Consider the following 12,651-nt stretch of genomic DNA (forward strand, 5'->3'; position numbering starts at 1 on the left):
TTGTCTTTCTCCTGTTTTATAGTCTTACCACTTTTGTTGCAGATTAATTGACCTTATGGATATGGGTTTATTTCTGGGTTCTTTATTCTGTTTCATTGATCTGGAGATCTCTGTTTCTGCCAGTATCATACTGTTTTGATCACTATAGTTTTCTTTATTGTCTGAAGCCTGGAAGAGTTATGTCTCTTGCTTTGTTCTTTTTCCTCAGTATTGCTTTGGCAATTGCTGGGGCTTTTATGATTTCATATAAATTTTAGTTTATTTGTTATAGTTCTGTGAAAAATGTCATGGGTAATTTGATGGGGATTGCTCTAAATCTGTAGACTGCTTTGAGAAGTATGGCCACTTTAACAATATTAATTTTTCTAATCCAAGAGCAAGACGCATCTGTTTCTTTGAATCATCTTCAGTTTCCTTTATTAATGTTTTATAATTTTCAGGGTATAAGTCTTTCACCTCCTTAGTGAGGCTTTTTCCTAAGTCTTTTATTTTGGGGTTGTGATTTTAAAAGATATTTAAAAAAAATTTTCTCTTCCTGATATTTTCATTGTTGGTGCAAAGAAATGCAACCAATTTTTGTATGTTAATCTTATGTCCTGCTACCTTGCTGAATTCATTTATCAGTTCTAGTAATTTTTTGTGTAGAATCTTTAGGGCTTTCTCTATATAGTACCATGTGATCTGCATATAGTAACAGTTTTACCTCTTCCAATTTAGATACCTTTTATTTCTCTTTCTTGTCTGACTGCTGTGGCTAAGCATTCCAAGAGTGAATAGAATAGAAATGGTGAGAATGGGTATCTTTGTCTTGTTACATATTTAAGCTGAAAGCTTTCAGCTTTTCACTGTTAAGTATTATATTGCCTATGGGTTTGCCATAAATAGCTTTTATTATGTTAAGATATATTCCATCTATACCCACTTTGGCAAGAGTTTTTATCATAAATGGATGTTGAATTTTGTCAAATGCTTTTCTTTTCCTGCCTTTCTTTTCCTCTTTTCTAATGAGACGACCATGTGGTTTTTGTGTCATTTTTTGATGATGTGGTTGATGTCACGTTGATTGATTTGCGTATGTTGAGCCATCCTTGTGAACTTGGGATGAATCCCACTTAGTTGGGATCACACTTAGTGGTGTGTGATCTTTTTTATGTGTTGTTGGTTTCTGTTTGCTAGTATTTTGTTGAGAACTTTTGCATCTATATCAGAGATATTGGTCTGTAATTTTCTTTTTTAGTGGTATCTTTGTCTGGTTTTGGTGTCAGCATGATGATGACTTCATAGAATGTCTTTGAGAGTGTTCCCTCCTCTTCAGTTTCTTGGAAGAGCTTGAGAAGGATTAGTAGAAATTCTTTTGGTAGAATTTGCCTATGAAGCCATCTGGTCCTAGACTTTTGTTTGTAGAAAGTTTCTTTAGTACAGATTGTATTTCACTTTAGTGATTGGTCTGTGCAAATTGCCTATTTCTTTTTGATTGAGTTTTGGTGGGCTGTACATATCTAGAAAATTGTCCATTTCTTCTAGGTTGTCAAATTTGTTGACATGTAATTGTTCATAGTATTCTTTTATGTTTGTTTTTTGTCTTTCTGCAGTGTCAGTTGATATTTCTCCTCTTTCATTTCTTATTTTATGTGGGTTCTCTCTCATTTCTTCTTGGTGAACCTAGCCAGAAGTTGGCCAGTTTTGTTTACTCTTTCAAAGAACCAACTCTTGGTTTTATTGATTTTTATTTCCTCTCTGATCTTTATTATTTACTTCCTTCTGCTGACTTTGTTTTGTCTGTTCTTTTTCTGATTCTTTTAGGTGGTAAGTTAGGTGGTTTATTTGAGATTTTTCTTGTATTTTTAGGAAGGCCTATATCTAAGAACTGTTCTAATAACTGCTTTTGCTGTATCCCATAGATTTTGTATGGTTGTGTTTTGACTGTCATTTGTCTCAAGGTATTTATTTCCTTTTTATTTCCTCATTGACCCATGGCTTTTTTAGTAGTATATTGTTCAGTCTCCATGTAATTTTTTTTCCCCCTCATTTGTTTTCCTGTGGTTGATTTCTACTTTCATGCCATTGTGGTCAGCAAAGATGCTTGAGATAATTTTTATACTCATAAATTTGTTGAGTTTTGTACCCTAGTATATGGGCAGTTCTGGAGAATGTTCCATGTCTACTTGAAAAGAATGTGTATTCTGTATTTTTTGGATGTAATGTCTTAAAAATATTTTGGATGTAATATCTTTAAAATTGCCAAATTCAGGCTTAAATTGAGGAAAGAAGGGAAAACCACTGGACCGTTCAGGTATGACCTAAATCAGATCCCTTACAATTATACACTGGAAGTGACAAATAGATTCAAGAGATTAGATCTGATAGAGTGCCTGAAGGACTATGGACAGAGGTTCATGACATTGTACAGGAGGCAGTGATCAAGACCATCCCCAAGAAAAAGAAATGTGAAAAGCAAAATGGTTATCTGAGGAGGCCTTACAGATAGCTGAGAAAAGAAGAGAAGTGAAAGACAAAGGAGAAAAGGAAAGATATAAGCATCTGAATGCAGAAATAACAAGGAGAGATAAGAAAGCCTTCCTCAGTGATCAGTGCAAAGAAACAGAGGCAAACAATAGAATGGGAAAGACTACAGATTTCTTCAAGAAAATTACAGATACGAAGGGAACATTTCATGCAAAGATGGGAACAATAAACAGAAATGATATGGATCTAACAGAAGCAGAAGATGTTAAGAAGAGGTGGCAAGAACACACAGAAGAACTATACAAAAAAGATAGCCACAATGATGTGATCACTTATCTAGAGCTAGACATCCTGGAATGTGAAGTCAAGTAGGCCTTAAGAAGCATCACTGTGAACAAAGAAAGCTAGTGGAGGCGTTAAAATTTGTTTTGCTTGGTATAAGTATTGCAACCCCTGCTTTCCTGTCATTTTTATTTGTATGAAATATCTTTTTCTCTCCTCTCACTTTCATTCCTTTTCTTTTGCCCTAAAGTGGGTCTTCTGTATGCAGCATGATGTAGGGTCTTGTTTTCTAACCCAGTCTACCATTCTTTCTGTGTCTTTTGATTGGAGCATTCAGTCCACTGAATGCTGTGTATTTATTGCCATTTTAAACTTTGTTTTCCAGTTGATTCTGTTTCTTTTGTCTTTCCTTTTTCCTTTTAGTGATTTTGTTGTAGAAAGGCAGACCCCTTCCAGGGCCCGAAACCAGGCTCTTGTCTAACACTGGGAAATGAATTGTTGGAAGAGACACATGTGCTGACAAAGCAAGAGATTTTATTGGGAAAGGGCACCTGGGTGGAGAGCAGTAGGGTAAGGGAACTCAGGAGAACTGCTCTGCCGCATAGCTCACAGTTTCAGGTTTTATGGTGATGGAATAAGTTTCCTGTTGGTCTTTGGCCAATCATTCTAATTCAGGGTCTTTCCTGGTGGCGCAGGCATCGCTCAGCCAAGATGGATGCTAGCGAGAGGGATTCTGGGAAGTGGATGGACATGGGGTATCTCCTTTAGACCTTTCCCAAACTCTTCCGGTTGGTTCCATATTCCTTATCAGGATCTCCTGTCATAAAACAACTCATGCAAATAGTTACTGTGGTGCCTGGCCAGGGTGGGCGGTTTCGATCAGTGTGCTTTCCTAACAATTTGATGTTTTCATTTTATGGTTGTAGTTCTGTTTTTGGTTTTTGTGAATCTGTTGTATGTTTATGATATGTGGTTACCCTGTTTTTCAAGTATGTAAACTGCTTCCTATAATTTCCCATTGCTTTAGACAGTGGGTTCAAACACATTCTTAAAAAAAAGGTTTGTCTATACATCTCCTTACTCTCCTCACTCACATTTCCTTACTTTGCCTACCCACATTTTATCATTTTGATATCTTTTACATCTTTGTTTATGCTTTTGCTCTTCCTTGTGTTTATAATCACTTTCACAAATACATGCTTTTTCCTTTTTGATCTTTATACTGGCTTAAGTGGTTTACTTTCCAGTTGTGATTTCCTGTTTCTTATATCTTCTTGCTTCTTTTCTATTTAGAGAAGACCTTTCAGTATTTCTTTTAGGATAGCTTTAGTATTGCTGTACTCTTTTAGTTTCTGTTTCTCTGAGAAATTCACTCTCCTATTTTAAATGATAATCTTTGCTAAGTATTGTAGGTTGCAGATTTTTCCCTTTGAATTGGACATCTTGTTCTTGATTCTTACAGGTTATTGCCCATGGCAAATAATGTGTTATTTCTCTGCTGCTTCAAATTAATGATATGTCTTTGTTGTTCTTCAGACATTTTCTACTTATACTTTTTTGTTTCTGTAGAATCATATAAAAGTGCATGTAATTTTCATTGTACCTTTACACTTTTGCACTTCATTCACTTAATTAACTTATTAGCAAAATTAGTTTGCTCCAGTTTGTAATCTGATTTTGATTTCCTTTTCTTTTGGACAAAATCCTTTAGTCTAGGCTTTTAGAGGTTACAAGGAGCAGAGAAGACCTCTCATTAGATATTTATTGGGAACATATGTGGAGACTACATGGAATAGTGGAAATAATCTCTTTAGATCTCAGAGAAATAGACGATCATTCTGTAAACAAATGCCTTTGCAAGTTAGACCTAAAAGAGAAGTGAAATTTTGTTTAGGAAAATAGAACACAATTCTGATGACAAGGTATTCTGTTTGTCTTGAGAATCAAGTGTCCCTTGCTCTATTGCACTGTGCTGTTATTATCACATCATCGTCTTATTTGCTTCTCCTGCTCATACCTGTTACTCACTTTATACTTCATGTTATGATTTCTGCTTACTGTAGTCTCTCTGGGTATGTTTTTGCTTCTCTTCTTTGCTAGCTGTATGAATGTGTTGTTTACATTTTTGGCCTTTAGAATTAACAAAAGAATATATTGTTTTTGGCCAGCCGTTATTCAGTATGAGATGCACCTATCCAAACACAAAACACATCTAACCATTTCTTAAATCATTGGATAAAAGATGGTTTCCTTTTAGTTAATTATCTACCCTTGATTATGTTCGGAGAAGCCTAGGTGTGAGATCCTATGGTTTGCCTACTTGGGTATAGGGAACCTTTTATGGATGTTGAACTATTACTAGTCTGCTCGTTGAAAGTGGTTTGCTTTTTAGGCAAGTTTAAAACAGTAAGCAGGAGACTTCCAATTCAGTCTGGGGTGTAGGAACCTAGAAAGAATGTCATTCTGAATGTAACAACAAGAAAAGCGTGGATAATCTGTAAAATCATTACTTTAAAAAAATTTATCAGAGATCTGAGGTTACATGGCAACCAACGAGTTTGACATGAAGGAAAAACAGGTACCACCAAGAAGAGATTGTATAGGAAAGCTGATTCATCTGAATATGGGAAGAAGAAAGGTTTACCGTGTAAGTGGGTAAGAAGAATTCAACAAACCTCTAAAGGCCTAGGAGGAGCTAGCAAGAAGTATAGAACCCATCAGATTCACAGATCCTCTTTATGGACCTTGACCAGAGCCTGATGAGCAAGACTGGGGACAGGGGAAGATAGCAGGAAAGCAAGTAGCAAAAGCCTTAAGCAGATGAGGGAAGAACATCAAATCTTAGCATCTTAAGGGCTCAGAAGAATACCCACTGCAGCTGGGGGAAAATAAAAATAATTTTTAAAACACCATCCCTATGTCTGGGTAGGGGCAGGAAATCAAGAGTAGACTATTAGGATTCTTCTACCACTGAAGATGAGGCAGCACCACTGAAAAGGTCGAATATATATGAGCAGGAAAAAACTAGTAAACTTAACGATTGAAAAAATTAGAACTGAAATGAAAGGGTGGAGGTGCGGTGGGATTAAAAAACAAACAAACAAAATAGCAGCATCCAAGAACTGGGGGGCAATAATCTAATAGTGTAACATACATCTAGTTGAAATCCCACTTACCAAACTGGACCATATTCTAGGCAATCAAATGTCAAGAAATTTAAGAGAGTAAGAATCAAACAGAGTGTTCTCTGACCATAACAGAATTAAATGAGAATAATAAGTCTTTTCCTAGTTGAAGCTTCCATCTTGAACTAGGAGACAAGCAAACCAAATCTAAAGTAAGTAAGAGAAAGAAAACAAAGAGTAGAAATCAGTGAAACTGAAAACCAAAAATAATAAAACCAGTGAAATCATAACCTGATCCTTTGATAAGATCAAAATAGATAAAATAGTAGGTATAGTAGCCCAGGAAAAAGACAACACAGATTACTATATAAAAATGGGCACATCAGTACAAGTCCAAAGACACTAATGTGTAATAATGGGATGTTATGAGTAACTATTTTCATATATTTGACAATTTAAGTGAAGCTAATTTCTTGAAAAACAAGCATTACCTCAGTTCACTTAAAAAGAAATAGAAAGCCTTATTAGTTATATCTGTTAAAGAGATTGAATTTACTACTAGGAACCTTCTGACAAATCTCCAGACCTAGATTACTTTACTGGTATGTTATACCAAATGAAAAAATACCAATTCTGTACAAACTTCCAGAAAATAAAAGAGGAAGAAACCCTTCTCAACTTGTTTTGTGAGGCCAGTATTACCCCTTTATAGCAAAGATATGGCAAGAAAAGAAAACTGGAAAAAACCAACCAGTATCCCTCGTGAATATAGGTGCAGAAGTCCTCAGTAAAACATTAGTAAATGAAATCCAACCATAAGTAAAAAGGGTAATACAGCATGACCAAGTATTACTTAGGGAATTCAAGGCTGATTCATCAGCATTCAGATACCAGTCAACATAAATAAGCCTATCATCAGACCAAAGAAGAAAACTATTTGACCATTCTAGTAGATGCAGAAAAAGAATTGACAGAACTTAGCATCCGTTAAATTTTTAGCAAACTAGCAGTTGAAGGTAATTGCCTCCTAGAAAAACCTAGATTTAACATCGTACTTCATGATTTAAAAAAAAAAAGACTGTTTTCCCCTAAGATTGGTAACAGGACAGGGTATTTGCCCTCCTTACTCCTCATCAGTGTCACGCTCGAACTCGAGCTATTGTAGTGAGGCAAGAAAAGGTAGTAAAAGATATAAATAATTATCAGGAGATTCCAATAACGACCATGAGAAAAATGAAAACGCTTTTTAGGTGTTACCTTAAAAGTGGTGTTTATATGCAGTTCCTTTCTCTACTCTTAAATTACATTCTTTTGAACGGAATTATAAGTTTCTTTTCCTCCGTGGCCACTGACAATCTAATAAGTATCATACATCTTAAATGGTGTTAACTTTTTTATTTAGCTGTATGGATTACTAGACTTTAAAATGAATAGGAAGGCTAGACTTGAATATTGAGACTATCACAGTCTCTTACTACATAAAGATAGAAGTCTAAATCATTTCATTTAAAAGGAATGTTTTGTCTCACAGTAAATTATCAGACTAGTTTATTATTATTTGTTTTAAAAACTCCTGGATACTTGGTTTTGAGTATATTTAAAGGATCTGAGTATATTTAAAGGATCCAGATCTTATATAAAGGATAATTTGGTCACTTTCGGCAGGACAGATCCTCAAACTATTTGCTGAAACGTATGTTTCATAGAAAGCTATAAAACTGAAGGCAATAGAAATACAGTTGAAACTATAGAAAAAATGGAATTTGACAGTAAAACATGATAAAATGTAACATAAAAGGCCAGTTAGTTGGCAGTGATTTTGAAAGTAGACCTCACTTAGCTATGATTCTCAGGAGCAAAGGGACGCAAAGAGAAGAAATAGTCTGTGAATCCTGTGTGCCTGTCCCCCTTCTGTAGAAAACAAGCACTGGCCCTTCCCAAAAGCCCTGTGCCCTGGCATTGCTGGGGCAACACAGATTGGGCTGGTGTCTCTGGATTCTCCTGTGACCAATAGACTGGTGGAGAGCCACTGCACGGCTTTCCCTGCTGAATCCTTTTTAACCCAACATTTTATTCTCCAGTCTGCTCTAAAACCCATGGAAACAATTCAGTATTAATAAGTACTCTGTGTGTTTTATGTTTCCTACATTTGGTGTGATTTCTGTTATTTAGGCATTTTTAACTCTAGTAAACAGTATTTGTAATGAAAAAAATCACTGTAACTTCTTTCCATTAAGAAAAGTATTCCTATGGATGGAATTCAATTATGAGTCTCAACCTGATGAGTTTGTATTAAAATGAATTCCTTTAACCATCAATATTGCCATAAAATTTTTAACATAATAAATATTCTTTACATTTTACTATAAATAGACAGTATGAAGTTAATAACTTATAAACAGATCTGAAATTTGAACCCCAGCATTGTGGGTTTTCTGTGTAGCTTAGAACAGGTAACTCAAGCATCTATTAAGAGAGTAACAGCCTTGTGGGTTATTGAGGTTAATATTTATAATATGCCTGGACATATAGAATGTGCTCATAAATCATAGTAGCTATCATTCTTGGTAGTTATTATTGCAAGTTAGCATTTGTAAACTTAATATTTGTATTGTGGCTTAAAATATATTCTGCTTATATTATGTTTTAAATGAGTTACTAACAGTTGAGAAATAGTATATTATAGTGCAGTGGTTAAGAACATGGACTCTGGATTCAATGTCATGGGCAAGTTAACTGTCCTCAGCTTGAAGACAGACCTAACATTAGCACATTTCTCCCGGGGCATTATGAAGAGGTAATTAGGTATGAAAAAAGTTTAGAACAGTTGCTGACATGTAGTTCTGTGTGTCAGTTGTCATCATTATTATTAATTACAATAATTTGTTGTTGAATAAGTGATTTTTTTTTTGGTCACTTTTAATTTTAGGTGAATCTTGGAAGCAACCAGTACCTTTTCTCTGTCATAGTGGATCCTAAAGAAATGCCCTGCTTCTGTTTGCGCCATGATGTTGATGCCTTGCTCTGGCAGCCACACTCCAGCAAACAAGATGATATGTGGGAGCATATTGCAACCTTCAATGCTTTAGGTATAAGCAAGCTCTTTGACAACCTTTGACTTTATATCAAAAATTAGTCTTTTTTTTTTTTTCTAAGTTTCTTTTTTTGGTTTGTTTAAATTTGAGCTGTCCTAATTATAGTTGGATTGACTTGAGCTATAATTTGGTTGCTTGTACATAGTTGATGAATGTTAGTACTTTTGGAACAGGACTAATTTGTTTTTATGTTTGTGCAGAAGATCAGCACAGAGTAGAAATAAGAGTGTTTATCTAACCACTTGAATCATTCTGATCAATTACTTGCTTATTCCAGCTAAGCTATACAGTATTAGAATATGAACAAGGGGCTTGGCAGCACCCTACATGGAACTTGTATTCAGGTTTCTTGAGAGTAGTGTTCAGTAATCATAGAATTGCCCTAAGGTTAAAAAGCACATTAGGAGACATCTTTCATGGAACTTAAGTGTGAAACAGAGCCATTATAGTACAAACACTTAGGGAAAACGGTGATGCAGAAATGAAATTTATTCTGTAGGATAAAAGGGAGATACTGGTAGGGCTTGAAACATTTTGAACTACATAATTGTAGACTTATGCAATAATTGATTTAATGTCAAAATACATTAGTATTGTGTGGGAGAAATTTTTTTATATGAATTAACCACAGCTATTGCTTTATCAAAAGGTTATTTTAAACTGCCAGCAGGAAGTAAAACTATGCATTTTGATTGCTATATATGCACAACCCTAATTATAGAAGATATTTTTCAATTGTCCCTTATAGTTAGTAATACAGACTGTTAAAGTGGTTAATTCAGTCTCCAAATGGATTTTTATGACCTGAAATAGTTTGAATAATGTAGCCACATAATTTCTAGACTTTCTACTAAAATTCCTGATTTTTTATTTTAAGTAAGAGGAAAGCTTTATCTTAATTTTCAGATCCTTCTTTTGTATCTCTAAATCCTAGTTTAGTGGAATTCTATTATGCTTGAGTTAAATCAACATTATATTAGATATGTAGTCTTGAGATGTTATATACATTAATTTGGCAAGATTAGCCTGGAGAGTTAATTCTAGGGTCTCAAATAGGTGTCTGTATGCTTCTACTTTTTCATCCTCAGTTCGGTTGCTCAGTCGTGTCCGACTCTTTGCAACCCCATGAATTGCAGCATGCCAGGCCTCCCTGTTCATCACTCAGACTCAATCCATCGAGTCAGTGATGCCATCCAGCCATCTCATCCCCTGTTGTCCCCTTCTTCTCCTGCCCCCAATCCCTCCCAGCATCAGAGTCTTTTCCAGTGAGTCTACTCTTCGCATGAGGTGGCCAAAGTACTGGAGTTTCAGCTTTAGCATCATTCCTTCCAAAGAAATTCCAGGGCTAATCTCCTTCAGAATGGACTGGTTGGATCTCCTTGCAGTCCAAGGGACTCTCAAGCCCTGCCTAATTTTTAAAAAACCAGCATTGATCTGCCTGTGCTCACGGTTCCTCTGGTCATTCATTGTTTGGTGAGGTCTCAATTTATATTAATGTTATATGCCCTCTCTCAGGTTTTAACATTCATTCAGTAATCATATACCAACCTGAAAATTGCCGATTTATACTTTAGAATATAAAAGCCCTTTTAAGCTCTAAAGATAAATTTTGAAAAGATTGTTTTTTCAAAGATTAGTTTTCAAAGGTTATCCTAATGGAATTTTAAAATTAGATATTTGAATTTTCTCTTTGATTGTGTTTTCATCTGAAAGCTCTACTTCTGAGAGGTGAAGTACAGCAAATCCTGTTACAGTGTTGGTGTTGATTATAAAAATACCACCGATAATATACAAACTGAGAATGCATTATGCACATACTCCTGAAATAACTTTGTAATAACATCCTCTAAACATTTTCCCATTTATTTCGTAAGAAAAAAAAAAAGATACCATAATGCCATCTCTGTGATTGACGTACTCAGTTGTTAAATTGTCATTTAAAGATATTTTGGCATGTGTTTAATGTGTTAGATTTTTTTAATTATTTCTGGAAATTATATGGGAACCATGTTGTGCTTTTCTTGAAGAGATGAATGAAACACTTGTTCTTAGGAATTAGTGCTTTGTTTTTGCACCATTTGGGAAAGATTGATTGTGGCTAGTCATTAATGGTTCAGAATGTAACTATTGTTGAATATCTGTGGTGTAAATTTTTAGTCATTTCAATTTGTAATAAAATTAATGAAATAGTAAATGTTAAATTACCATTTTTTCCCTTCTGTTTAATATATAGTTTTTCTTTTTTTGTCTCATATTTCTTGGCAGGCTATGTCCAAGCATCGAAGAGAGACAAAAAATTTTTTGCCTGTGCTCCAAATTACTCCTATGCAGCCCTTTGCGAGTGCCTTCGACGAGTTTTCATCTACCGTCAGCCCACGCCCATGTCTACTGTACTTTACAATAGGAAGGAAGGCAGGCAAGTAGGGCAGGTTGCTAAGCAGCAAGTAGCAAGCCTAGAAACCAATGATCCTATTTTAGGCTTTCAAGCAACAAATGAGAGATTATTTGTCCTCACTACCAAAAACCTCTTTTTAATAAAGGTAAATACAGAAAATTAATTACTCTAACACGTTGGCTTCTCTGTACTGCCAAAGTATTCAGTGGTAGCTGGAAGGCTGAGCAGTTTTGCTATAATCTGTTAAGTTTTACTGTGTTAAATAAAATTACCTTGTATGAATTTTTTTAAGGATATTGGAAATATATTTGCAGTTTATGGGTCTATAAAAGCTATGGAATGAAGCTGCAAATTTAGAGAAGACAGCTTCTGTAAAAAATGATAATGTTAGCAAGTATAATTTTTAAAAACAGACTAGAATCTCATCTTTTATATGAAACATGTACAGTTCATTGTTTAAACAACAATATTTATCATGTACTCTGTTTGCTGATATAGTTTCTACTTCTATACCAATAGGATAATAGTTAACATGTTGATTCTTGTAATTTTAAATGGACCGAATAGCTGGAGTAGAGGGGGATATATAACAGGTACAGCAGGTCTAATGTTGTTAAAGTTTGCTGAAGAGACCTGAGGTATTTTTTCAAAATAAGTATAGCTTTAACTTTTATAAATCCATTTGGTCTTCCACAGAATAGATAGAACCTATCATCTCTATCTATAAAGTGTAGCTCTTACCCATTGCTATATAATAAACCACCCCAAAACTCTAGTGGTTTAAAACAGGATATTTTATAATTTTTCATTGTTCAGTGATTTGACTATCTCTGTTCTGCATGGCCTCTCCTTCTCCAATAAGCTAGACTGTGTTTTTTCCCATAACAGAAAACATTACAAGAGAGCAATTCCCTAATGTTCAAGAGTTTATCAAGCCTGTACTTGCATCGTATTTGCTCATCCTCAGTTGAACAAAGCAAGTAGCCAAGTCTAGAGTCAGTGTGAGAGGTGAGCATGCAAGGGTACAGATAGCAGGTGGAATGATTCACTGGAAGCCATTACTATAACAGTTTACCATACAAATTATAATTTATCCTTGTAGTTCTCCCTGTAGTTCTACAGTTTAAAAACTAATCCTATTTATACATTAAATATGTCTTGCCATGAATTTTACTTTCTTACATTATTTTCTTGGATTTTTTTTTTTGGTGTGCATTTACCTGGGAAATTTTTGTATGCTTCTTACATTAAGTGTCAAATTAACTTTTATAATAGGAAAATTGAGATT

At 34.8% G+C, this 12,651-nt stretch overlaps 1 protein-coding gene across 1 annotated transcript in view; it reads left to right on the plus strand.

The window, feature by feature from the left end:
- The window catches only part of NUDCD1 (NudC domain containing 1), an 89,889-nt gene extending 78,101 nt beyond the window's left edge, over positions 1-11,788 (plus strand). Inside the window, exons 9-10 of the mRNA XM_068983828.1 lie at positions 8,803-8,962; positions 11,234-11,788. Of these exons, the coding sequence (XP_068839929.1) occupies positions 8,803-8,962; positions 11,234-11,526 (453 nt within the window). The 3' untranslated portion in view covers positions 11,527-11,788. The remainder of the gene's footprint in view (positions 1-8,802; positions 8,963-11,233) is intronic.
- Positions 11,789-12,651: the final 863 nt, after the last annotated feature.

The sequence above is a fragment of the Capricornis sumatraensis genome, chromosome 11, assembly GCF_032405125.1.
Source record: "Capricornis sumatraensis isolate serow.1 chromosome 11, serow.2, whole genome shotgun sequence".
Classification (NCBI taxonomy): Eukaryota; Metazoa; Chordata; class Mammalia; order Artiodactyla; family Bovidae; genus Capricornis; species Capricornis sumatraensis.